Genomic DNA, 25,455 nt, shown 5'->3' with positions numbered 1-25,455 from the left:
CAGGCTGGGAGATGAGTGGTTGGAAAGCTCCCTGGTGGAGAAGGACCTGGGAGTATTGGTTGATAGTCGGATGAATATGAGCCAGCAGTGTGCTCAGGTGGCCAAGAAGGCCAACAGCATCCTGGCTTGTATAAGAAGCAGTGTGGCCAGCAGGGCTGGGTTGTCCCCCTGTACTCGGCTCTGGTGAGGCCACACCTTGAGTACTGTGTTCAGTTTTGGGCCCCTCACTACAAGAAGGACATGGAGGAGCTTGAGAGAGTCCAGAGAAGGGCAATGAAGCTGGTGAAGAGTCTGGAGAACAAGTCTTATGAGTAGTGGCTGAGGGAGCTGGGATTGTTCAGCCTGGAGAAGAGGAGGCTCAGGGGCGACCTTATTGCTCTCTATAGGTACCTTAAAGGAGGCTGTAGCGAGGTGGGGATTGGTCTATTCTCCCACGTGCCTGGTGACAGGACGAGGTGGAATGGGCTCAAGTTGCGCCACAGGAGGTTTAGGTTGGATATTAGGAAAAACTTCTATACCGAAAGGGTTGTGAGGCATTGGAATGGGCTGCCCAGGGAAGTCGTGGTGTCACCATCCCTGGAGGTCTTTAAAAGACGTTTAGATGTAGAGCTTAGTGATATGGTTTAGTGGAAGACTGGTTATTGTTAGGTCAGAGGTTGGACTAGGTGATCTTGGAGGTCTCTTCCAACCTAGACGATTCTGTGATTCTATAAAAATAAATAAACACAATATATGGTATTGATAAGGACATTGCTAGTCTACATAGCACATTTCCTATTTAAGGCAATTTGTAATAAATAAATACATAAATAACAGCATTAGAGATACCTATTAAAGAGATTAAAATATTTAGAAATTGTAACCAGTCCAGGAAACATTGATATTATTTTTATACTCTGTTGGGATTTTTTCCTTTTAAGCTATGCATTTGAAAGCTTAACTACAGGTATGTCTTGCACTTTGAAGTATTCTTTAAGTTGGAGAAAAGCAGGTGCCAGGAGGACGGAAGATTTACACACTACATCAACAGAAACTTCCTGCTGGTAAACGATCCCCAGGTTTAAGCCTTCCACTGCTCATACCTTTAGATGCTCTACCAGGTTTTGCAACCTTTGAGAAATAAATCCATTTATTACAATGGCAATAATGACCTGCAGAGTACCCGTGAGACACAGTTGCTGAGCTGGCCTTCCTTGGGCCAGAAACTTGGTGAAGTTTCAACATTCCTTCATCTTTTCACAGGGACTAAGGGTGCTATAAAAGCATAGCCAGTTCTTATCTGTCCTCTCGGCTCTAATCTTCCCTTCACTCTTCTTCCATGCTCTTCTATAGAAATTGATTAATAAAACCACTTCCTTCTAGGCACACTACTACAACAGCAATAAACTTTCAGTAAGCAACTTACTGATGTATAAGCAGAAATCCAGATCATGTTAGACCTTACAGCTTGCTGGAAAAGCTATTCTCTGGCAGTGGGACTGCTGAAAGAATATAACACTCTAAAATACCTCTGGCTTACACATAACCTTCCACAGAACACTAATTTATTCCAGAGAATATTAATTTATTTTTTGGTCCCACTTATTGGAATTTGGAGATATATCTATACACAGTTGAAGGAGTCTGACATAAACATGGATTGATTGTTATTTAAATACTACAACTATGTATCTGCTAAATAAATTCTTTAAGTCAATACAATCTACAGAATGAACTGAATATTTAAAATGGGTTAATAATCAATATTGATAAAATGATGGGTATGCCAAAATATTGAAAGAGCAGTTAAAGAGGAATGTGTAGAGGACTTCCATTTATTAATGACATTTCAAGAACAAATCTCCAAAAGCATAATAAAAACAGGAATATATGATGTTGGGTTTTCTTCATTAGTCTATTTGGACAGCTGTTATTATCGTCACACAGCTCTACATTTCTCCACCTCTATATCCAAACTGTTCTCACACCACTGTGATTTTTCAGAGAAGGCATTTAAGCTCCACACTGACACAGGAAAATGCCGTGTGTGGTACAAGGTGCACTGTACAGCTAGAAAGCAGTTAAGAAGGTTGCTTAATTTAGTAGCATCTTGTGCTGCCTGAAATATCACCATACCCACTGATTACATTGATAAAAGGAGAGTTTAAAGAAGTAAACTCCAAGAATGGTTGGATTTTGTGTTAACATGGCAAAACTGGACCAAGTAGGATGTGGCAACCTCACTAAAAATGGAATTTCCACTGGTTCAAATTTCCAAACGATAAAATCAAAAATGACCTCCTCCTCCGATTTACATTGATTAGAATGACTGGGATATTTTTAGAGCCTGGTTAGAATTAAAATCCAGTATATAAATAAATAAGTCATAATTTTAAAAAGTTGAGTGCTATCTTGCTTACAGATTCACAGAGGCTGAAGTGCTGAAATTTCCTAAGGCACCAGACTACATAAGATGTCTCTACTGCGTATGTATTGAGATCTTAAATTCGTACATGGAATTGTAGGAATATCAGAAAATTTACAGAGATAAAATTCAATGGCAGACACCAAAAAACACTAATTTCCTGAGAGTGTTTAAGGTTTGGTGGTAAAACTGAAAAAAAAAAAAAAAAAAAAAAAAAAAAAAAAAAAGTTAACATTATTAACTTATAAAAATTACAAATGAAGGTCTACTCGTGCCAAAACATTTTATGAATTCATAGCATTTCATTGTGCTATAAAAAATTGAATTCTGAAAATAGTTTATGATGTTTCCTCTTTTAAATGCCTTTTTTTAAAAAAAAAACTTGAAAATAACTTTTAACATTCTTTCAAAATCCTTCAAAACACTTGAACTTACTGAAAATCAAAACTGAATCTGTAGAGTATTTTGTTGATGTGGAAAACATTTTCAGCTATATGTCCTTCTTGCCTTATATGGTTATTGAAACAATGTGTTTTCTTCAAACAATTGTTTCCAATTTTTTTAAATTAAGAAACTCAAATAATCATTATTTGCCCAAGTTGTAATAGTTAATTGCTCTGAGAATATATTAGATTTCCTAGTCTGTATTCATTCACATATATCTACTTCTTATGCACTGAAAGCATGTCATGTTTTTTACCTTCTAGAAACATGCTTCAGAATGTTCACAGTGAGCAGAGCTCACCTTGTCTTCCCGTAGCTACTCTGTGGTCCTACCAAACCTTGATTCAGCTTTTTTTACAAGTATTGATAAATGGACAATTAAACTGTCTTATAAACTTAAAATATTTTAATGTGAGAATATTTTAATGGACTGAACAACAGAATTTCCTTAACATGGTTTCAGTACCTGTATATTCAAGTTGTTCTTATCTGAGTAAAAATGAAATCATATAAGCTGCACCCACTCACTGAAGTTACTCAATAACTATCTCCTGTTACCTTTTTTGGCCATGATCTTACTGAGATTTCATTGACTGAAAATGGCTTACATTACTGAAATGAGCTGTTTTCACCTCCTTCCTGCTTCACGTATGCCTATTTTTTTCACTACAAGAGTAGCTTTTCAAGAACAAGGAGAGCCTTTTAGCTGTGTGTTGGTGTTTCCTAACTGAAATATAGTGAATGGCTTTTTGATGCTTCCCTGATACCACAGAAAAATATCAACTCACCTAGGAGTGTTAAATTAATAACCCACCGTACAATAAGACATATTTCAGGCTTCTTTTTCAGGTTAAAATTCTTGGTATAGCTTCAGAGCACACTTCAAGTAGCAATGGTGTTCACCATCTGTCTCTCCACTAAAAAGACAAGAGCTGCAACAATTTACCCATTTAAGATTGTCCCAATAAGATGTATACTGTACTTTATGTAACAGCAGATAGTTCGCAGCATAGTACATTTGGCTCTACCTCTCCTTCTCAACCCCTTTTTCCGCTAATCTCCATCTGGCCTATCATATACCACCACTGTTAATGACAGGTATCTGACCTGCACATTGCTACAACATACAAGTGTGGTATATCATTCTGAATGCATACAGCACACAGGCCACAACTAGCAGAAAATAAAAGAGTTTATTTCTGCTAAAGCTTGTAAATAAATCTACATATGCACCAGAGTAAACCAAGCATGTGATTAATACATAAAAAACACATTAATCACATGAAGCAAGAATATAGTAAATTAGGCACATCTAAAGGTCTCGTAGCTCTTATTTATATATGACGTTTTCATAGTTATCATTAAGTAAGGTCCACAAATGGACCTTAACATGTCTGTTTTTAAATTATCTCTAAAAGTATTTGTATGGAACATTGGCATGTTGTTCCCTTCTCTCCCTACACTGGTTGTCTTAATACTAAAAGTGACATTTCCATGACACTCCTCTCAGAAGAAGAGCCATTTCCACTCTCTCTTTTATTCTTTTTTTTTTTTTTCTTTTCTTCCTTTTCCTGGTAAACCATAGAGCAGAAGTAAAAGGGGAAAAAAAAAAAAAAAAGGTTAATTTCAAATAAAATCCAAAAATAGATTATATATTTTAGATAAGACAAGATATAGAGACAGATTCGCTTAATCATTTTTCACGTATTCCAGAATCTATTTCATGATCTATTTTTTTTTTCTTTTAATGTAGTATTTTTTTGGACACTCAGTTAAAAAAATTAAGAAGGGAAGGGTAGCAAATGGACAACAATACCTGTCAAGAGATTCATTTCAAAAATAGTATTTCTGGATTTAATGAGGGTTGACATCAACAAATAAGAAAAGATAAGGCTAAAATTCCTATTACCCTGGGTGCTATGTTTTGCAGCTTGGTTGTTAGTTACAGTCCCAATTTTTGATTTCTTACAGAATAGTTTTATCCTTGATGTGTGTCAGGTGAGCACCTACTCCAGGAATGGGTTACAGAGACTCTGATAGCTGATTGTCTGAATACTGAAGTTTGTCATTAGTGATATGGATTAGAGGCAGAGTCCTTTATTAATTCTATTCTATGAAGCATCTTTAATTGCATTTTTATTTATTTTATTTTATTTGTTCGTATTTGTAAATCAGTGATTTTAATCATGGGTTAACATTTTTAAGTCCTGGACACTAAGTCAAGAAAACAATTTCTATCATAAAATGTTAAAAACACGCTCCCTTCAGATCTTAAGGGAAGATTAAATGTCATTTGAATTTAGCAGGAAAGATTTTTTTTTTCCACCAGCATAAAATAATTAATAACTCATCACCACAATGCTTACTCACTTCAATTTATTTTTTCCCCCCACAAAGCACTGCAGAAAATACGGAGAGTTACTAAAGCAAAAAAGGTAAATAAGTCACAGAGAGTCTCAAAAGTATTATAGATATTTCAGTCCTATATTACATTCATCAGAATGGAATTTATCTGAACAAATGTTTACCTCCACAGTATAGGCATCAGTGTATGAACTAAGTATAAACTACGAACTATGTGTAAACTTCAGATCAGCATGGCTTGAATCTATAATTCCCTATTGACTACAGGAGTAGCCTATACTGCGGGCATCTAATATTCAACAGATCAGATTCTGCTGTATGTTTAATAGGAAAAACATTGGATCAAAAGCAGTCAAAGCCTGCTCAGATTTGGCTATACCCGGACAGCATGTTTTCTAAGGAGATCTTTTTGAGACTAGACCAAGCCCACCTGTTCCAGCACAGTGCAGCAGCTTGTCCTTCACTTTGTAGCTTCCTAAACCTGATGCAGCTGGTTGGAAGATTACATGTTCCACTGACCAGCTGCACCTATCAAATGAAACTGCAGAAGAACAGGGAGAACAAGCCATACAAATGCATGAAGTACAGATCTGGCTGCAGGAAGTGTGCAGGAGACACCAGCTCCTATTGTAATGTCTTCCAGCACAGAACCTGACCAGGTTATAGGAGCTTGCACCACTGTCAGGAAACAGATCTTACTACTGGGATAATTATTCCTTTCTGAGATTCCTAGGCTTGCGGCCTCTCATATTCTGGTTGATCTTCAAAATAATTTATTTTGATCTAATGTAATTTACAGACAAATTTTGCCATAATGTGTGAAATGATGATAAGCAGCAATCTCAGTGTAAATCCCATAGGATTAGACCCTTAAATCATTCATAGGCAATACAGATTCCTATTAGTCTATTATCCACTCTGATAGGATTGGATCAGGTCTAAAATATTTTGTTTTCAAATGAATATTTCCTGAATATTTCCCGATGTTACAGTTTTGGGGCATTTTCAACTGCTCTATTTTGTCCATATTTTGGGGGAAGTGTAGAAGTTATGTAGTCTGTTAAAAACACAGGATGAATTATAAGGAAATTGTGGCCTGCTAACACTGTAACAGCCTAACAATTGTAGAGTTTTAAAAATCCACCTGTCTTTCAATGTGTTTTACATTTAATGGGAAATACATTGCAAAGTGACGCTGAAAATCATGCAACATAAAGGAAGAAAACAAAACCAAACACCATCACTTTTTCAGTGTAAATCCCATAGGATTAGACCCTAAAATCATTCGGAGGCAATACAGATTCCTATTACTCTGTTATCAGCTCTGATAGGATTGGATCAGGTCTAAAATATTTTGTTTTCAAATTAATATTTCCTGTCAAATACAATGTAGGATATCATTTATCAGGAAACTAAACTACATTAAACTAAATTAAACTAAACTAAAAATCTGATATTACAACATTCACATCATGGAGTTCATGTTCTATTGCAGACATTGCAACACTACAGCACCAGAATAGTGTGGGTAGGTGCATAAAGTTCACAGTATATGCTGTACTTATTAAACTTTACCACACTCCTTAGAAGCCTCCTGACTTCAAACAGCTATGTAGAAAAGGCAGGTGTTTCTGATACCCTGCTTCCAAAATGCAAGAAAAAAATCACAACACCAGTCTTACTGTGAAAATAATTCCTTTTCGCATTCAGTGCAAGCAAAACATGAAAAAAAAAAAAAAAGTCCTGCTGAAAATCTTCACCTGCTGACCATGACATCAATGGTGTGCAAGTGGAGTCCCATTCTGTTGCACTCACTCTCTTCTGCAGAAGTCCATGGACATCAGTGTAGATCCAGACATGAGATGGGGCCCAGGCTGGACTGACAGGCAGGGCAGCAAACACAGGAGTAAGGGGAAGCAGAGGACCGAAGACTTTCATTGGCCATGCAGTTGAACCTCAGTGTATTATGACATCAAACATCTCCCTTATCTTACTCTTTTTTTTTTTTTTTTTTTTTTTTTCCCCTTTCTTTTCCTGGTTGATTTTAATCAGGGATAGTACTACCTTACTATAAGAGTTCATCTCACTGTAGTGTTCTTATTTTGTTGTAAAGACACTTCACAAAACACATTTTTGTCACCTCCAATATCAAGGAAAGATTTTTTTTTTCCTCCCAGTTTTTCCATAAGCTGTGCAAGAAGAGAAAGAGGAACACATTGTTTCTGGGATGTTAGATATTCTTGCAAGTATTATTTTGGGAAATTATGTCTGAAACTTTCTTTCCTGCTTTGTAATTTACACTGCTACTGCTGTAACAAATAGGAAATATAAGTAGCACTAACGTAAGACTGATACAGATACAGATTGATCCTTATACCATTCAGTTTGTTTTCCTTCAGTGACGTCATGCTTCACACATTCTGCTGAAGGCTATCCATAACTATTCAAGCTCTTGATAGTTATTCTTACACATTCTTTCATTTTTAACACCATTGCCAAGATTCTCATCCTTTTTAAATACGAATGAAGAGACAGCGTCTCTTTTATGAGGCTCAGATCAATCTACCTTAAATAATTTTATTTTCCATATTTTTCCTACAGCTATTTAAAGAATTCGTGAGAAAATGTCACCAAACAGGTATTTGTCTCCTCATTAACATTCATGACAACACCTTCTGGTAGGGATGGTTTGGGCTGTTGATGGAACAATATTTAAAAGAAATTTGCCTGTCTGTGAAACAGCTGCTCAGTAATGCCACTATGCAAGGGAGTTAGTGATAATAACATGACGCTATTATAACTACAATGGGAGCATAATATATTTTAAGCTGCTTTGAGGCATACAGTGGAGGTCCAGGAATTACAGCATGATTGTTTGTTTATTGCTAGAAACAGAAAAGAGCTGATCATTTCATGTCTGCTTAGTCCTACCTAGTCTTGAAGCAGAAGAAAGGAAATATCTCCTGGAACTCCTCACTTCCTGTGTATTACCAGTCTGCTGGAAGGGCTTTTTGTTCTTTTTCCTAGATTTTGGAAGGATTTGTGTATTTCAGTGCTGAAACAGATACTGCAATCTTTGTTAGTAAAGTTGATCCTACTGTTTTAAAGGATTTTTTTTTTCTCATTTCAAGGCTTTCTTAGGGAAGATTCTCAAGAGAAGATTCACTGCATCCTCATGCACCCAATAGTGAAATTCCAGATACTGAATGTTTGGAAATTACCCTACAGTATGGTAATGCAATGTTCAGTTTACAGATGTGGGCAATATATATGTACACATCTGTAAATATGGCTTAGCAAAAAAAAAAGGGGAGGGGGCAATTTAGTGTAGTGATTTATGGTAATTTACACCAATCATCTAAGATATACAAAGCAAATTAGAAATCCTATTATCAGATACTTGTCTCTCAGAGATCTCCAAACCACACACAATACTAAAAAAAAAAAAGTGGATCTAGAAGAATGGAGAAAATCCCACCACAGTACCACCAGCATATTAGAAATGCTGATGAAAAATGAGTAAAAAGTGAATAAGATCATACAGAGATTTAGGATACAAGAACTGATTGCCAGATAAAAGGAAAGCCATGTAACCGGTCCCAAAACACTTAATATTTTCTAAAATTCTCTGTTAAGAATTTTATTTTAGCTTCTGTTCCATACATATAGTTATTACATATGTTAGTTTTTAGATAGATTTCAAAAGTACTGCACTTCAGGTAAAATGAAATATAAAATTGACCTGGAAATGATGTAGGAACATTGTCAGAAGGCTGAGAGAGGTGAACCTTCCCTTCTACTCATCATGAGTAAAGTCACACTTGCAGCGCTGTATATAGTTCTGGGCTCCCAGCACAAGAGAGATATGGACATATGGGTACCATTCTAGCAAAGGACCCATAAGATGATTAAGGGCCCGGACCATCCCACATATGAGGAGAGGCTATGTGTTGGATCTGTCAGGGATGGAGTCATCCCTGCAGCATCCCCTGCAGCAGCCCACACAGTGCTGTGCTCTGCACTCGTAGCTGGAACAGCATTGGTATCATTCCAATGTTGTGTCTATTGCTGCATAGCGCTGGCACAGCATCAGGACTCCTTCCAAGCCCCTAAGAGCCAGAAGGCGGGGGGTGGGCAAGTGATGGGGGAAAGGGGGGGAGAGACATCAGCAGGGCAGCTGACCTAAACCAACTGAAGGGATGTTCCATAACACCTGATGTCACACTCAGCAATAAAAAGGGGGGCTCTCATGGGAGAGGGAGCTGTCCTCCTGAACAACCGCTATGCTTTTTGAAGCCCTGCTTCCCAGGACGTGGCCGAACATCGCTCATTGATAGGAAGTAGAGAATTTTTTTTCCTTCTCTCTGTGCTTCCGCACGGTCTTATTGTTTCTTTTGTTTCTTTTTCTCTCCATTCCCTTTCCCTTTAATTAAACCTTTCTCATCTCAAACCTCGAGCTCTTTGTGTTGTATTTTCTCCCCCTTCCTCTTTGAGGAGAGGGGAAGTGAGAGAACAATTGTGGTGGAGCTCGACTGCCCACCCAAGTATAACCACCACAGGCTGACAGCTGGACTGTTCAGACTGCTGAAGAAAAAGCTCAGGACGATCTTATTAATGTGTATAAAACACTGAATAAGTTAGCATATAAAGAATGTAAAGAAGTTAGCATATAAAGAAGTTATAAAGAAGTGTTTTTAAAAAATATGGAACTCAGTAGAGCCTAGTGACAGGACAAGAAAAAATGGTCACAAATTAAAAAATAAATAAATAAAAAAGAAAAATCCATTTGAACAAAAGTTTTTTTTTTGTTTTGTTTTGTTTTGTTTTGTTTTTTTTTTTTTTTACTGTAATGGTGACCAAGCACTTACAAAGGTTGTGGAGTATCCATCCATGGGGATACTCAAAATGCATCTGGACATGCTCCTGGGCAACCTGCTGTAGTTGACCCTACACACACTGGTGCACATCTGTCTGTCTCCAGAGATGCCTTCACATCTCAGCCATGTTCTGATTTTGCGATTCTGTGTAAGATTCTGTGACTGACCTGAGGCTAAAAAGGCAATCTTTAAGTCACAGCAGAATGAATTTCCTTGATGAAAATTAGTTAATGAATAATAATCTGGGGCATGACTCTGAAAGGTAAAATAGACCTCAAATTATTTCTCAAAAAAATGAAATCAGAAAATCATCTCATCTGTGCTTAAATGCATGAATGTGGAACAGATAGATGATAGAGAATCCAAAATACTACAAGATAAGAGAGGCAAGGCATATGAAGGTCAGCATATAATTCAACAAAGAGTCATACACTCTTAGGAAGTCTTATGTTGAGAAGGTTAGTGTACCTAGTACCTAAGACATGCCTAGTACAGAGGAAAGAAATTGCAAAAATCAACAAAACTTCCGTATCACTTTTAAGAGTTTGCAAAATTATATACATGTCTGCACAAACGTTAAAGCTGGCAGCAACACTCGTTCAGAATAACTCCTCAAGGAACCAATCATAATATACTCTCTATCTCAACATAACTTATATGTTCATGTAATTTGGTACTGCTTAAATGTGATATTCTTCTAGAACACAAGTCCTGTGCACAACTTGCATAGAATGATCAGAACTGGCTGTATTTGTTTTAATATTTGTGTTACACTAGCATCAAATGGCAGTCATGTATCAAAATTTCCTTGTGCAATCAAAGTACTAAATTAAAACAAAACAAAGCAAAATAAAAAGAGATGATCATGAAGAATTAGAACACAGAATTTATCTAACAATCCAATATTTGCTTTACACAAGAAAGTGTCATGACATTTTAAACTGAAAAAAAAAAAAAAAAAGTAGCTGGTTTTATATTGAATGACAGCCTGTTAGATGAATGCATTTTTCTATTAATGTGTTTGCCTCCTAGAAAGACTAAACAGTTTTTCCATATAAGAGAACTACTTTTGAATAGTTTTATAGTGTCATTAAAATACTGAAACTCTAGATAAAATTCAAATGCTCTTTGATAATATTGAGACCTCACCTTGCAAGTTACCTTTTAAAATCAATGATTAGCTACATAGCCTTTCAGTCCAGTTTCTGAAGAGTAGATCCATAAGAATCCCAAAACACAATATTGATAACTGGTCAGTAACTTTAAGCTTATATTTTACCATTAATAAAGACATACAATGGTTTTACAGAATTTCAGATTACTCAAAAAGCCATCACAATATAAAAACACCTCAAGTTGCTTAAGTAATAAAGGACTATCAGAATTCATTGGTAAACAAGCTTGGAATTTTCATTAAACTGCCAATGAACACCAGTAATCATCTTGGTTTCCTTCTAGAAAATAAGGAAAGCCCTGCACATGCTGTTGGTGGTTTCAAACATTTGTTTTCCTTGCAGACTCATCTTGCAACACTGCACACAACTTCTAGATGTTTGTGTTTGTTGTTTTTTTTTTTTTTTTTTTTTTTAATCCTTCAAGACAACTATGATTTTGAAAGTCTATAAGAAAAATAATTTAAAATTCAAAATAAAAATGGAAGACATCACAGCACAACCATCAGAACACTGCACAACCATCCACACCACAGTCCTTCCAAGGACATTTTCTAAACTAGCAATAGTTAGAAAATAGCAAATAGCAAAATTTAAAAAATAGCATCTGGTCTGCTACTCTAACATGTCCTTATATTTTTTCCCATTCCCTCCTTTTATAACTCATCTTACTTTCCATATCATATTGAGAATAAAAAAGATTAGGAAAAAATCATCTTTTAATTGGTTAAAAAGAAAGATCCAGAATTACTTTAAGGAGTTAGAGATATCTTCAGTTTTTTTGAATGCAACCTCAAGACTTCAAAGTAATCTGACTTCAGGGATAACCTTTCAACCAATCTCCTACGTATGCATATATGACCCATTATATAAGCCGGTGGTTATTCAGACTTACTGGACCTGTTTGCAGGATTTCTACCTCCATGCAAAGAAGCAACTCTGCCTCGTCTTCACAATGCTGGTTTACACATCTCAGTGCCAGTCTTTTCTACTTACACATATACAGAAATTTACAGAAATTTGCAGAGAGGTGAATTCAACACACAAATTTCTTATGTAGACAAAGGCATGCCTGAATATTCTGAAGCTCTTTTACACTTTACTAGTCTGCAGCTTATGAGAAAAAATAGTGGCTTGCAAATATGTGTACAAACATTAAAAAAATGTTTGATGTTCGCATTTAAAGACAAATCTTTAGTAAATAGTGACTATCACACCTTGAATTTATAAAAAAAGGTCAAGGTATCATAAAAATGTATTAGAAATAAACAAAACCCCCAAACTGTCTTAATCAACTCTGAGTTTAAAAAAAAAAAAAAAAAAAAAAAAAAAGTATTAATACATCTGGAATGGTTGGTATGAAAAACACTCCCAAATGTGGTTAAGACCTGACTGCTTAGAAGCCAGCATTCCTCTAAGAGACTGCAACATCACAAGAAAATAATGCAGGAAAATACTACAGCCTTAAAATTAAAACTAAACTAAACTAAAATAAAAAAGCAGACTACAAAAAACAAACAAAAAAAAACTGCCTTGTGATTAAAAACAAACAAAAAACCACAACCAAACATGGAGATCCACAGTTCATCTTGCAACAGCGAACATAATTGCAAATCTAAATTTTGCATTTGAAATTAAGAGACAAAAATTATAAACCTCTCTATGCATATCTAATCTCCTTTTTCAACATTAGCCAAGCCTGCAGGCACTTAACAGTCTAATTCTTGATGGTATTGTAATTAAAGGCAATACTCACAAGGCTGATAAGCACACCAGCTGTAACTTAACCCTTATCTTAACCAAACTGACAACTGCAAATGTGATATCTAATTGTAAAGAGAACATTGGAATTAATTCTGGATCACTGTCTTTTAAATCATTTAACCTTGAAAATAAGTAAATTATATACAGCCTACCATCAAACTTCTTGTGCCGAGACACAAAAGTGGTGCGTACAAAGTGACTTGTCTCCTCCACCAAGTTTTCAAACTCCAGTTTGCTCTGCTGGCTTAACTTGTCCTCCATTTCTGATGTGCAGCATGTATATTCCTGAGGGCAGATTCTCAAATGTTCCCCTGAAATCACAAGGAAAAAGGCATTAAAAATATCTGAATAAAGACAGAAATACATCAGATCTGAATATGCATGATATCCCTTCACTTAAGGAACGCAGTCTACATAAAAATCTCTTTAAGGCTTGACCACTTCATTGGGAACAATTTGAATCTGCATCAACAATTTTGCATATTTTGGCATTCCTCACTGAGGTGGAGAGACACATTTTGTAGAGATGTTTTGATACTTCAGAAGGTGGAACCATCTCAAGATGAAAGTGGTTCTTGAACTGAAGCTTTCTGCATAAACAGATGTATACTTAAAAATTCTAAGATGCTTGCTTTCTGTTTGTATTCAAAATGTCTTGAGTAATACTTAGCAATATGACCCACTAAAAGCCATCAAATCTTTCTGTTTTTTGAAAAACAGAAATTATGTTTTTCCACAGACAGGTCCTACATGCCCAAATACACCAAAACATTCTCCCCTTCTTCTTAAATGTATTATAATGATTATGTTTGGGTGCCACAAATTTTCTTGGACAGCATTTCTTGTAAGATCCAGCAAACGCTCCACTGAATGGGAGAAGGCAATGAAGAGTTTAATTAATGCTTATGTTATACGGAAATGCTATGTAAAAGGTAATGAAAGCCTCTTATTTAATTCAATAGATTTCTCTCTTGAAGCACTGTGCCAGTTCTCCTGACAATATTGCTTTCTTTGGTACAATTTGCAAGGTGAAACCAATTCTTTAGCTCATGAAATTAAAATGGTCTGTTATTACATGAAATGTGAATTTTCAATTGACACTGTAGTAGGGTGTCAGAAACATTTAGTTCAGTTTGTGTGAAGGTAAGAAATTCTGCCATTCCCTCTTGAGAAATAAAAAGAATGATCTGCCTCTATGATTAAAGTTACTTGTAAAGCAATGAAAACATTTAGTTTTCTGTACACTGAATCCTGATTAAAAATCCCTCTGCAAATCTCTTAAAGGAGCAAATAAAATGATATACAGAGCCCAAGGGTTAAATAAATATGGGGGACCTGATTCTCATTTATATCAAGGTCCCTTTGTACCACTGCTGAGACATAAAAAAGATTTAAATGCAATTTATACCTACTTTAAGACTACTTTTCACCATTCTTATTATGTAGTGAGGAGAATCAGGCCCTGAGGCTTATACTTCCCAGGGGTGTAATACATTTAGCTGCTGCATCATTTTGAAAACAGCATCAAAAAGAGGTTTGTACATGCTTAGAATAAACATTGTCTTGAGTATGCCCTCACTTTATTTATTTATTTATTTATTTATTTATTTATTTTTAATTTAGTTTAGATTTTGAATGAAGTCTTTTGATTTGAGGTTTAGTCATTCCTCAACCCATCTACCCTCACTTATTTTTTCTGCAGTAACTTGTAATATGTGAACTACAATGCTATGACTTTTATTTTAGCAGTCTAAAGATTTTTTAAAATCTCGTATCTATACGTCTTCAGAAAGGATCAGTTACTTATTATCAGTTACTCTTCTGCAGTACCACCTGTAAGTACCAATCATTTACAAAAACACCATTAAATAAAACAATGTAAAAAACATGGGAGAAGAGATACTCCATGACCATCAAAATATTATAAGTATTCTTTCCTATGAATGCTATGCGTTATAAGTGCAGTAGGATAATTCCTTTCCCTTCTTAAGATCACACATCTAAGCCAGAAACAACACATGAAGAGACCAGTGAGCCAGCCGCTGTCAAACATAAATGACAGTGGCAAAAAATGCTCACTTTACACACAGTATTGTTGTCACATTAATCAGAAACTATTCAACACATAACATGCAGCTGAACAGGTACCATATCACAGAATGACAATATCACAGAATTGTGTAGGTTCGGAGAGACCTCAAGATCGTCGAGTCCAACCTCTGACCTAACACTAACAAATTCTCCACTAAACCATATCACTAAGTTCAACATCTAAACGTCTTTTAAAGACCTCAAGAGATGGTGACTCCACCACTTCCCTGGGCAGCCCATTCCAACTCCTCACAACCATCTCAGTAAAGAAGTTCTTCCTAATATCCAACCTAAAACTCCCCTGGTGCAACTTAAGCCTGTTCCCCCTTGTCCTGTCACCAGGCACTTGGGAGAACAGACCAATCCCCATCTCTCTACAGCCTCCTTTAAGGTACCTATAGAGAGCGATAAGGTCACCCCTCAGCCTCCTTTTCTCCAGGTTGAACAAACCCAGCTCCCTCAGCTGCTCCTCGTAGGACTTGTTCTCCAGACCCCTCACCAGCTTCATTGCCCTTCTATGGACTCACTCGAGCACCTCAATGTCCTTCTTGTAGTGAGGGGCCCAAAACTGAACACAGTACTCGAGGTGCGGCCTCACCACAGCCAAGTGCAGGGGGACAATCACTTCCCTAGCCCTGCGGGCCACACTGCTTCTTACACAAACCAGGATGCTGTTGGCCACCTGAGCACACTGCTGGCTCATACTCAGCTGACTATCCACCAATACTTCCAGGTTCTTCTCCAAAAGGCAGCTTTCCTACCACTCCTCTCCCAGCCTGTAGCTCTGCTTGGGGTTATTGCGCCCCAGGTGCAGGACCCGGCACTTGGCCTTGTTGAACTTCATGCAGTTGACATCAGCCCATCGGTGCAGCCTAACCAGATCCTCCTGCAGAGCCTTCCTACCCTCGAGCAGATCGACACACGCACCTAACTTTGTGTCATCTGCAAACTTACTGAGGGTGCACTCGATCTCCTCATCCAGAACATCAATAAAGATATTAAAGAGGACCGGTCCCAGTACAGAGCCCTGGGAAACACCACTAGTGACCGGCCTCCAGCTGGATTTGACTCCATTTACCACAACTCTTTGGGCCCAGCTATCCAGCCAGTTTCTGACCCAACGAAGTGTACGCCAGTCCAAGCCATGAGCAGCCAGTTTCTTGAGGAGAATGCTGTGGGAAACGGTGTCAAAAGCCTTGCTGAAGTCAAGGTAGACTATATCCACAGCCTTTCCCTCATCCACCAAGCACATCACTTTGTCATAGAAGGAGATCAGGCTCGTCAAGCAGGACCAGCCTTTCATAAACCATGCTGACTGGGCCTGATCGCCTGCTTCCCCTGCAAGTGCTGCATGATGACTCTCAGGAGGATCTGCTCCATGAGTTTCCCTGGCACTGAGGTCAAACTGACAGGCCTCTAGGTTCCCAGGTCTGCCCTCTGGCCCTTCCTGTAGATGGGTGTCACATTTGCTAGCCACCAGTCGACTGGGACCTCCCCTGATAGCCAGGACTGCTGATAAATGATGGTAAGTGGTTTGGCCAGCTCCTCCACCAGTTTTCTTAGCACCCTCGGGTGGATCCCATCTGGCCCCATTGACTTGTGCACATCCAATAGCCGTCGCAGTTCGCCAACCGTTTCCTCATGGATAGTGAGGGCCACATTCTGCTCCCCATCCCCTTCCACCAGCTCAGGGTACTGGCTATCCAGAGAGCAACTGGCTTTGCGGCTAAAGACTGAGGCAAAGAAGGCAATAATCACCTCCGCCTTTTCCTCATCTTTTGTAACTAAGTTCAACCCCCCGCATCCAGTAAAGGCTGGAGATTCTCCTTAGTCCTCTGTTTTGCGTTGATGCATTTGTAAAAACATTTTTTGTTGTCTTTAACGGCAGTAGCCAGATTGAGCTCCAGATGAGTTTTGGCCTTTCTACTTTTGTCCCTGCACTGCCTCACAACATCCTTATAGCTTGTGAACGGCCGGGGAGGGGGCGCTGCTGGCTCCGCCTATGCCTCGTTCTCACCTCGTTCACCTCCCTCACAAGGGCTGCCGGGCCCTGGCGGCTCCCTGAAGTAGGCTCAATGCCGGAAAAATTAGCCCTGCCTATCCAATCACCCGCTCCGCTGCAGAACGCGTCTGCCCTGGAGCCCATCACCTCGGCAAGTGGCACAATATTAATACAATACAAACAATATTAAGACACAGTAAGCCTTCTGTTAGTAACAGCGATGTTCTGAGTTTTTATTAGGTGTCACAAATACAAGAAAAGTTGACATACCGTGTCCTTAGAAGCAGTGCTGTGTGCTTGATTAAATAAAATAATATATATCTTATCCTTACATCTGAAAACACCTTCCTACACAAACCCAGGTGCTTTTCCTTATTGGAAAGCACCAGGGAGACCTACTCTCCCACTTTCAGTCACATTGGTTGTTTACACTTTCTGTAATGACAATATCCTTTAGTGCTGTTGATGTCATGAATTTTAATAAAATTAAAATTTATTTCCTCTATTTCACTTTTTTTTTTTTTTTCTTTCTTCCATATGGTTTTCTTTGTTTTCAGAACTGCTGGACTGTCAAGTAAACTAATGTTATTCATCAAGGCACTGTGTTTACTGAGTAATAGCTGGGGGTCTAGGTTTTTAAGATGTTATGTTATGCTGAATATTATGACACATTAAAGTATATTGAACACAGTATAACAGTCAATTTTGTAGCAATATTAATATTCCTCTTGTTTATTTATTTTATGGTCTTATTTTCTCTTTACTGCAAAAACTACTTCCCAATTTACTTTAAAATCCTGCTTAGCTGCTACAAATTCATTCAGGTTTCTACTGTACTTATTTCTTATACCTGTACATATATTTTCATATATATATATTTTAAAATTTTAATTCAACAGATATTCATTCATTCATGGGTCTGTTAGCTGATGAAATGTGAAACTCCTAATTAAATAAACATTCACAACTTCTCTATCACTTCATTGCTTTACTCTCCTAACAATGTGTTTTCCTAAATCATGTTTACTAATATCTTCATTACAGATTGCTAATTTATAAACAGCTTTTTTAAAACAAACAAAAAACAAAACAAAACAAAACACATTTTTAGTTCTTCACCCTCTATTTTCATGGAAAGAACTAATAATGAAAAATGTCATGCTGCTTTTCATATTTTGTTTCAAGATTATCTTTTTCTTCCTCTCATTTCCTACATTGGAGGCTCCGGTCAGGTTACAGATACAGCAAAAACATTTTCCTTTGCCCTGTGGCAGTGGAGTGTTGGCCGATCAGCTTGAGAGGTTCAGGTGCACTTAGCAAAGATGAAGGCTTTGAAAATTGAGGCTCATAAGCTCTATCATGTTAGTACTGAGCATGAGTGGCTGCATGCTCCAAAGACTCACAATTTGGTCCAAACCTTGAGATGATTCCTGGGAATGGTGAGTGGAAACTCTCTGACAAATAATCTTTTCTTTATGTGTTAATATTACTTATGTGTTGATATGTGTTAATATGTTAATATGTGTTAATATTTGCTTTTTAACAGTAGTGATTACCATTTTGTGTTTGTTCTTATTAAACCTCCAATTCGTGTTAGAATGGACAAATCATTCATTCAGTCATTAGAAAAATAAAAAGGTCATGATTTTATCCAAAGAAAAGTAATTTTTGGTTTGTTCGTTTGTTTGTTTTAAGGGGTATGCACTTTATTTTGGATTTTTCCCTTATTTTGTGCAAATCTCTGATAGAACAGACTGCTTGAATTGGAAATAAATCTGCAGGCTTTATTTGGTTGGTCTTTCTCAATTTCCTTGAATGAGACCATTTAGCATTTGTGTTTTATAACATTTGTGTTGTATCACTTTGAAAGGAGTTTAATCACTGTTTTGTGTTTTTATACACCTTATGTATTTTGGAGGCTAAAAATATGATCACAGCTCATGTACAAATTCTTGCCCTGGGAAACTCCAAATGGTCTACATGCATGTGCTAATTTTAGTAAAGATTTCTATGTTACAATTGTCATTGGATGTAACTGACTAATTTTTCCTTGTGGTAAATGGTGTCTCCACAGACAAGTTTGACAGAATGTAGCTACCAGCATTTTGCCAGATTAAAGAAGTACTAACTCAGCAGTTCCCAGCAAGCTACACTAACTCTTCTAACCACCATTATCATCTGAAGATACTGACCTACATACCTCCTTTTGTAGCCTATGCTATCAGCTACTAGTATTCCATTTTTATTACAACTGTAATCTAACATCCGCCTTCATATGATCCAAATTGGTCAATTTTGCAGCTGAATTTGGTAATTTGGATAGCATGTTGCTTTGAAGTGTAATAAAAACAGTTTATAGAACAACTTCTTCTTCTTCTTCTTCTTCTTCTTCTTCTTCTTCTTCTTCTTCTTCTTCTTCTTCTTCTTCTTCTTCTTCTTCTTCTTCTTCTTCAGATATTTTAGTTTGGTGTCCCCAAAATATGCTATAAAAGAGTTTTTAAAATTTGCAATTTACATGTCTCAAGCTGAATAACTGTTTCTGATATGTATAAAAATGCCAGAACTGAATTAAATGTGTTAGCTATTTGGAGAAGATGGAATTTGAAGGAACAGTAAACCCTATGGAATATAACACTACCCTTAACAATTTCGCCACCAGATTTCCTAAATACCTGATGCAATCACTGTGGAAGCATAACTGTATAAAATGTTTACAGTGTCAGATTTTTATTTATTTATTTATTTATTTATTGGGGGGGGGGGAGGGGAAGAAGGAGGTCACATTTATATGTTTAACAATTTCAGTAACACTTCTTTCTGAGGTAGTCAATATTTTATAGTTTCTATGCAAATCGTAATTTCACATATATATATATGTATATATATATATTTCAGATTTTCTTGTTTCTACAGAATGGTTGTATGAACACTATGACTGGTGAAAATTGAAACTTACAGTGACCACACTGCTTCATGAATTCAACAATGAATAAATTCTAATAAAAAAAGTGTGAATTCAAGGTGTGCTTTCAAACTTGGACACTCTGTAGGCATCAACAGAGCCTAAAGGAATTGAAGAAGCTTTTTTGAATTGAAGGTTTTCATCCTTCATACTGCTATTTAGATTAATGTGATTGGGCTTCCTCATTAACTATGTTCTTTAAAATTATAAATATCTGTCTTTACAGATCTGCTTCAGACCTGCTCATATTCAGTCTTTTGTGGACAAGGTAGTGTAATTTATTATACACTTCAGAGCTTCTTATCTCTCAGCTCTCTGGAACTCGTTTGCTTCTAGATTAATATTTTCCACTATATTTTCTACATTTTTATTTTTATTTTTTTTTAATAGTTAATAGAGTAAAAACCAAACCAAACTCTCATTGAGCTTTAACTCTTGCCCACTCTTTTGAGATTTACATCTTTTTCTGCATTGGCAAATATGTTTCTGAATACCTGCTTTTCAAAGTTTTCAATTTCTTAAGTGCATTACTGGTGAAATCTGGAACATTGGAGAACTTTTTATGATTGCATTATTAAGTTTTTATTATGGAAAACTATTTTTCCCTAACACTTTCATCAATCTGCCACTCAAACACGTGAATAGAAAATGCTGCTGTAGAACAATTTGACTCACAGTCATCTTTAACTAAAAAAATACTAAACAGCAGTATCATGTTTTCTGCATTAAATTATTTAGCAGTTAAAACTAAATTAGAAACATGAATTTCATCATCTCAGCCACTACTCAAATTGTGAAAATGAAAATATCATTTTGTTGGACAAAATCTGATCTCTAACCAAAAGACCTAAGGCTTCTTCTGAATTTGTAATTATCTTCTCTGTGGGGTATAACAGCCTGCAAGCAGCCTCTGTAAAATTCCACCTGACATTCAAGGCACAGAATTGAACTTTCCTACTTAAACTAAAAGGAAACAGATTATGATTTAAATTAATTCCTTTGTAATGTTGGTCTGACAAGTGATGATTGGAGCAATTTTTACAGACATAATGACAGCTGAAGGAAGGCAGGAAAAACTGTCTGTAACATACAGATCGAGTCATCAGACATCACTCCCCTAATTTTAATCATTGGAACGTTGAACTTCAAAAACTTGCACATCCAGTGGATTCCAAAAAACCAGTGCAACTACTCTATGAAGGAGAATGACTCATTTGTTTGCCCTGTACCCAAATAATCTTTCCTCAGATTCCTTTTGTTCCTTGAATGCTTTCAGGTCAATTAAAAAATGAATGCCTTCCAAATAGACCGATAATTAGTTAACAGTCTCTTCATTATGGGTCCCACAGGGAACATTCATTTACAAGAAGCCCTGACCCTGTAGTCCTTGGGAAGTACTCAGTAATAAGTTACAGAAGCAGAGGCCAAGGCAAACCTGTTCAGACTAGGACTACACAGATGCTAAAGAAAGAGCTGAAATCCCTAGAGCCTTCCTAACTAAACTACTAGAAGCAGTATCACTACTCTAACACTCAGGTTCATTTTATTTTCCAAGCATACACAGCCAGACAATTGGTTTTTGCTAGCACAGTTTGTGAGAAGAATCTTTAGTTACCTCCTGGGGGGTGTATTACTGGCATTTTGCTCAGTGCGTTTTGAAAAGAAAACCATAAGTCTGTGATTCAGTACCGTATAGTTTCATCATCTCACTGGCTAGATGGCTGCAATTTTCTGAGTTCAAAGCTTGTTTCCACCTGGGAACAGTGGCCAACTTCCCCTCCCCATCAACCAACTTTTGCTATTTATTATGTTCCCTACCATAATATCAGAAATATATATCTTATACAGCATTATAGCAAGAAAGAGAATAGTAGCAACGCATTACAACGCATTACTTTACTATGATCACAAAACATAGTGAAAGCATATTTTGTATTTCAGCTGCTCTCAGGACAAGTTAGTTATTAGCAGGATGCCCAGGTATAGGTTGCCCAGAGAAGTTGTGGATTCCCCATCCCTGGAAGTGTTCAAGGCCAAGCTGGGTGGGGCTTTGGGCAACCTGGTCTAGTAGGAGGTGTCCCTGCCCATGTCAGAGGGGTTGGAATTAGATGATCTTTAAGGTCCCTTCCAACCCAAACCATACTGTGATTCTATAATAACACTATCCACAATCATATAATTATAAACATTTTGATCAACATGTGTCATGTAACACTGAAATCCAAAGATGTAATTGCAGGATGTGATGAATCAGACAGGTTTACACTGCTTAGTTCAAGTACCCATAGGAATACGACAGCAGGACAGAGTGGAGTCCATTGCCTGAGCTTAACTGGGTATGCTATATTGCCAAAATGAATCCTTAAGGATAAGCCCAAAACAAATCCTTAATGGTTACCCCATTAGTAATATACATGCAACAAAAGTTAAAGTTGCATGAACTACAGTCATGACATTTGATTACACTGTCAAGAATACTTTAAAGACATGCAGATCCCTTGCTGATCACTGTATTGTCATATATAAAATCCATGTTTCTAAAATACTAATACTATTTTAGCAACATCAGTTTAAGAGTCCTTAACCACAGTGTTCTTCTCTCATTCGCATAGCTTCAGTCAGCCCAAAGAAACTTTTTAATGCTAACATTAAACAGATAAACTTACCTTCCCATTTTTTGGTTTGTAATGACACACTTTCCTGCAAATTCAGTTGTAGAAACAGTTCACAAAGACAATTACAATATATGTCATGCTGATCTTAATATGAAGGCAGTATTAGGCATTTTGGTGATAAGACTTTGGTGTTTCTGCCATAAACTGAGATACTCATCAGCCTAATCACAGAACTCAGTTCAGCCTTTTAACTTTCCCTTTTCTTAATTGCTTGAGGAAAAGAAGGTATTAAAGAGGACACTAAAACTTATAAAGACCTTAGAGTCCTTTTATTGTAGTTGCTCAAGGTCTACCCATCAAATTACAGGGCCAGAAACTCTGTCATTTTTCTTTTTACTTCTATTTGTAATCAACAACTGTAAAGAACAAACTGTCCCTTCCAGATCCTAAGTATTAACCTAACAATGACAAACGATGCAAAGCAAAAAAACAAGTAATTTCCATGTTTATGTGTTTTTGACTTTATAGATGGTTTCACACTGACAGACAGGTACGGTCCAATATACTGCTCTCTCATTCACCCTCCTCAAAAGAACGGGGTGAGAAATATGATGAAAAAAATGGACATGGATTGAGACAAGGAAGAGCTTAAAGTAAAATAAAATGCAAAGGCTGCTCAGAAGCAAAATGAGAAAACAATTATTCTCTGTAACCCATCAGCAAGTGATGTTCAGCCATGTCTTGGGAAGCAGAGCCTCAATACAGGTAGCAATTCTTTTGGGAAGACCAGTGAGAGTCCCCCCTTCCTCTTTCTCAGCTTTTATTGCTGGGTGTAATGTCATATGTTATGTAATGGTATCCTGTGCTCTTTGGTCAGTTTAGGTCATATGTCCTGGTGATGTCCCCTCTTGTCCATCCCCAGCCTACTGGCCTTGGGAGACAGCTTTTATGCTGTGTCAGCACTACTCAGCAATAGCAAGAACATTGCTGTGATACCAATGATCTTCTAGATACAAGAGCACTGTATGGGCTGTTGTAGGGAAATCTAACTTCTCAGACAGACACAGTACAAATAAATAAATAAATAAAATAGGAGAAAAAATATTAAAAGTGAAAACAAAACAACAAAAAAATACTTTTATTGTTCTGCCCAAAGAAGCCTGCTAGAAATATGGCCAGAAGTAGACTAATAAATAAATCCCTGAATGCAAGAGAGTCCGAAAACATGCAACAAATAATATCCTGTTACCCTCCACGCAAAGGTCCCAGTGTCTGAGAGCTGTTTGGTGCAGCTTGGTTGCATGAACTCAGCTCAGTTTTATAGATCTAATTACTGTTACAGTATGAGAAAGTCAATGCTAAAGACATGAAAGGTACTGGAAACAAAACCAGTGGCAGGATTTTGAGAGTTGGAGGATTTCAAAGGAAGTCTACCTAATATGGGAAGGTATAAAACCCCATGGGAAAAAAAAAAAAAAAAGTGGCAAACTGGAAGGTAGATATTCAGCAACAAGGAAGATCAGCCCATTCCCAGCCTGACTGATGACTGCATAGCCACCAGAAAGTTATTGGGTGTCTCATCATTGATCATATTACTGCTTTGCATTACTCCTAGTTATCCATCATGTATAATAACCAAAAAATGATTAACTTGTGCTCTTATGTTGTGTGTATCTTGCTTGCAGAGTCTCTTGGTACACATCAAAATTTACTAGAAGTGACTCAGAGAGAGCTGACTCACAAGGGTCAGGGGAAAAAATGTTCCCAGCCACTCTAACTAATGGGCCAGGTGGAAGAAGATAACCTCAGGAGAGGGGTGCCTTTCTTCTTCAAGCTGCTTATTGCCAGTGACATCTCCTTCAGGAGGATGGACACAGAACTACAGAAATAAGTATTTACTTCTTTCCTAAAGGTGTACAACAGAACGGTCTGTGATTTCCCACAGTAAAACTTATGCAATTTAGGAACTCAGGCCTTTTTCTTCCCACTCCTACCAAAAATGACACTTCTTCAGTTACAGGGGATACCAGCTGACACAGGAGGAAGAAATATGGGTACAGATGTTCACTGATAATGTGATGTTGGAAAGTTCTTTTATCTAATATTTTTCCTACTGACTTTCTTTGACTATTTTTAGGCTGTTTTGGTTCTCTTATATGACAAACATAAGTTCAGTGTACTGAAAAAGATGTGCAGTAAAATATGAATAAAAAAATGAATTACAAGGTTTTTAATTATCAATGTGAATTTAAAGATTCTTTACAGATATTGACAACTATAGGATGAGACCACTTGCTCTATTATTAAAGCATGGGTAGACAAACTTTTGATGAAAAAGCAAGAAAGTCTGAAATATTTTCAATAAATTTTATTTCCTTAGGAATCTCAAGATTCAGCAACACAGACCAACATTCTTGAAATCCTTTGTTCACTGCTGCTGTCAGGCTGTTAGTTTCAATAACTAGCTGACAGATCTCCAAGAGCCTGGCTACAGGCTGAGGTGTTCAGGTCTTTCAAGAAAATTGAAACTTGAAGAAACTCAGTGAAGAAACTGAGGCACCAGGCAGTTGGTATGTGTGCCTGGGGGCTTGCACCATGTTTCTTAAGGCTAACACTCTCTGTATACAATGACTCTGGAACCAAAGTAGTTGAACGAGTTCTCAGTCCTTTTTCAAAGATCTGAACCTTGAGTAGTGGAGGGTCCTTCAGAGGATGAAGGACTATGCATTCAGGAAGCCTGGCAAAAAGGAGTGACATTGT

General features: G+C 37.0%; 1 protein-coding gene across 1 annotated transcript in view; it reads right to left on the bottom strand.

The window, feature by feature from the left end:
• Nucleotides 1–25,455, bottom strand: part of GPC6 (glypican 6) — a gene marked incomplete at its 5' end in the record, with an annotated part of 825,666 nt that overhangs the window by 563,725 nt on the left and 236,486 nt on the right. The window contains one exon of the mRNA XM_084506834.1: nucleotides 13,178–13,336. Within this exon, the coding sequence (XP_084362960.1) occupies nucleotides 13,178–13,336 (159 nt within the window). The remainder of the gene's footprint in view (nucleotides 1–13,177; nucleotides 13,337–25,455) is intronic.

Source organism: Aythya ferina (genome assembly GCF_964211825.1).
Source record: "Aythya ferina genome assembly, chromosome: 1".
Classification (NCBI taxonomy): Eukaryota; Metazoa; Chordata; class Aves; order Anseriformes; family Anatidae; genus Aythya; species Aythya ferina.
This window is presented reverse-complemented; position numbering and strand designations above follow the sequence as displayed.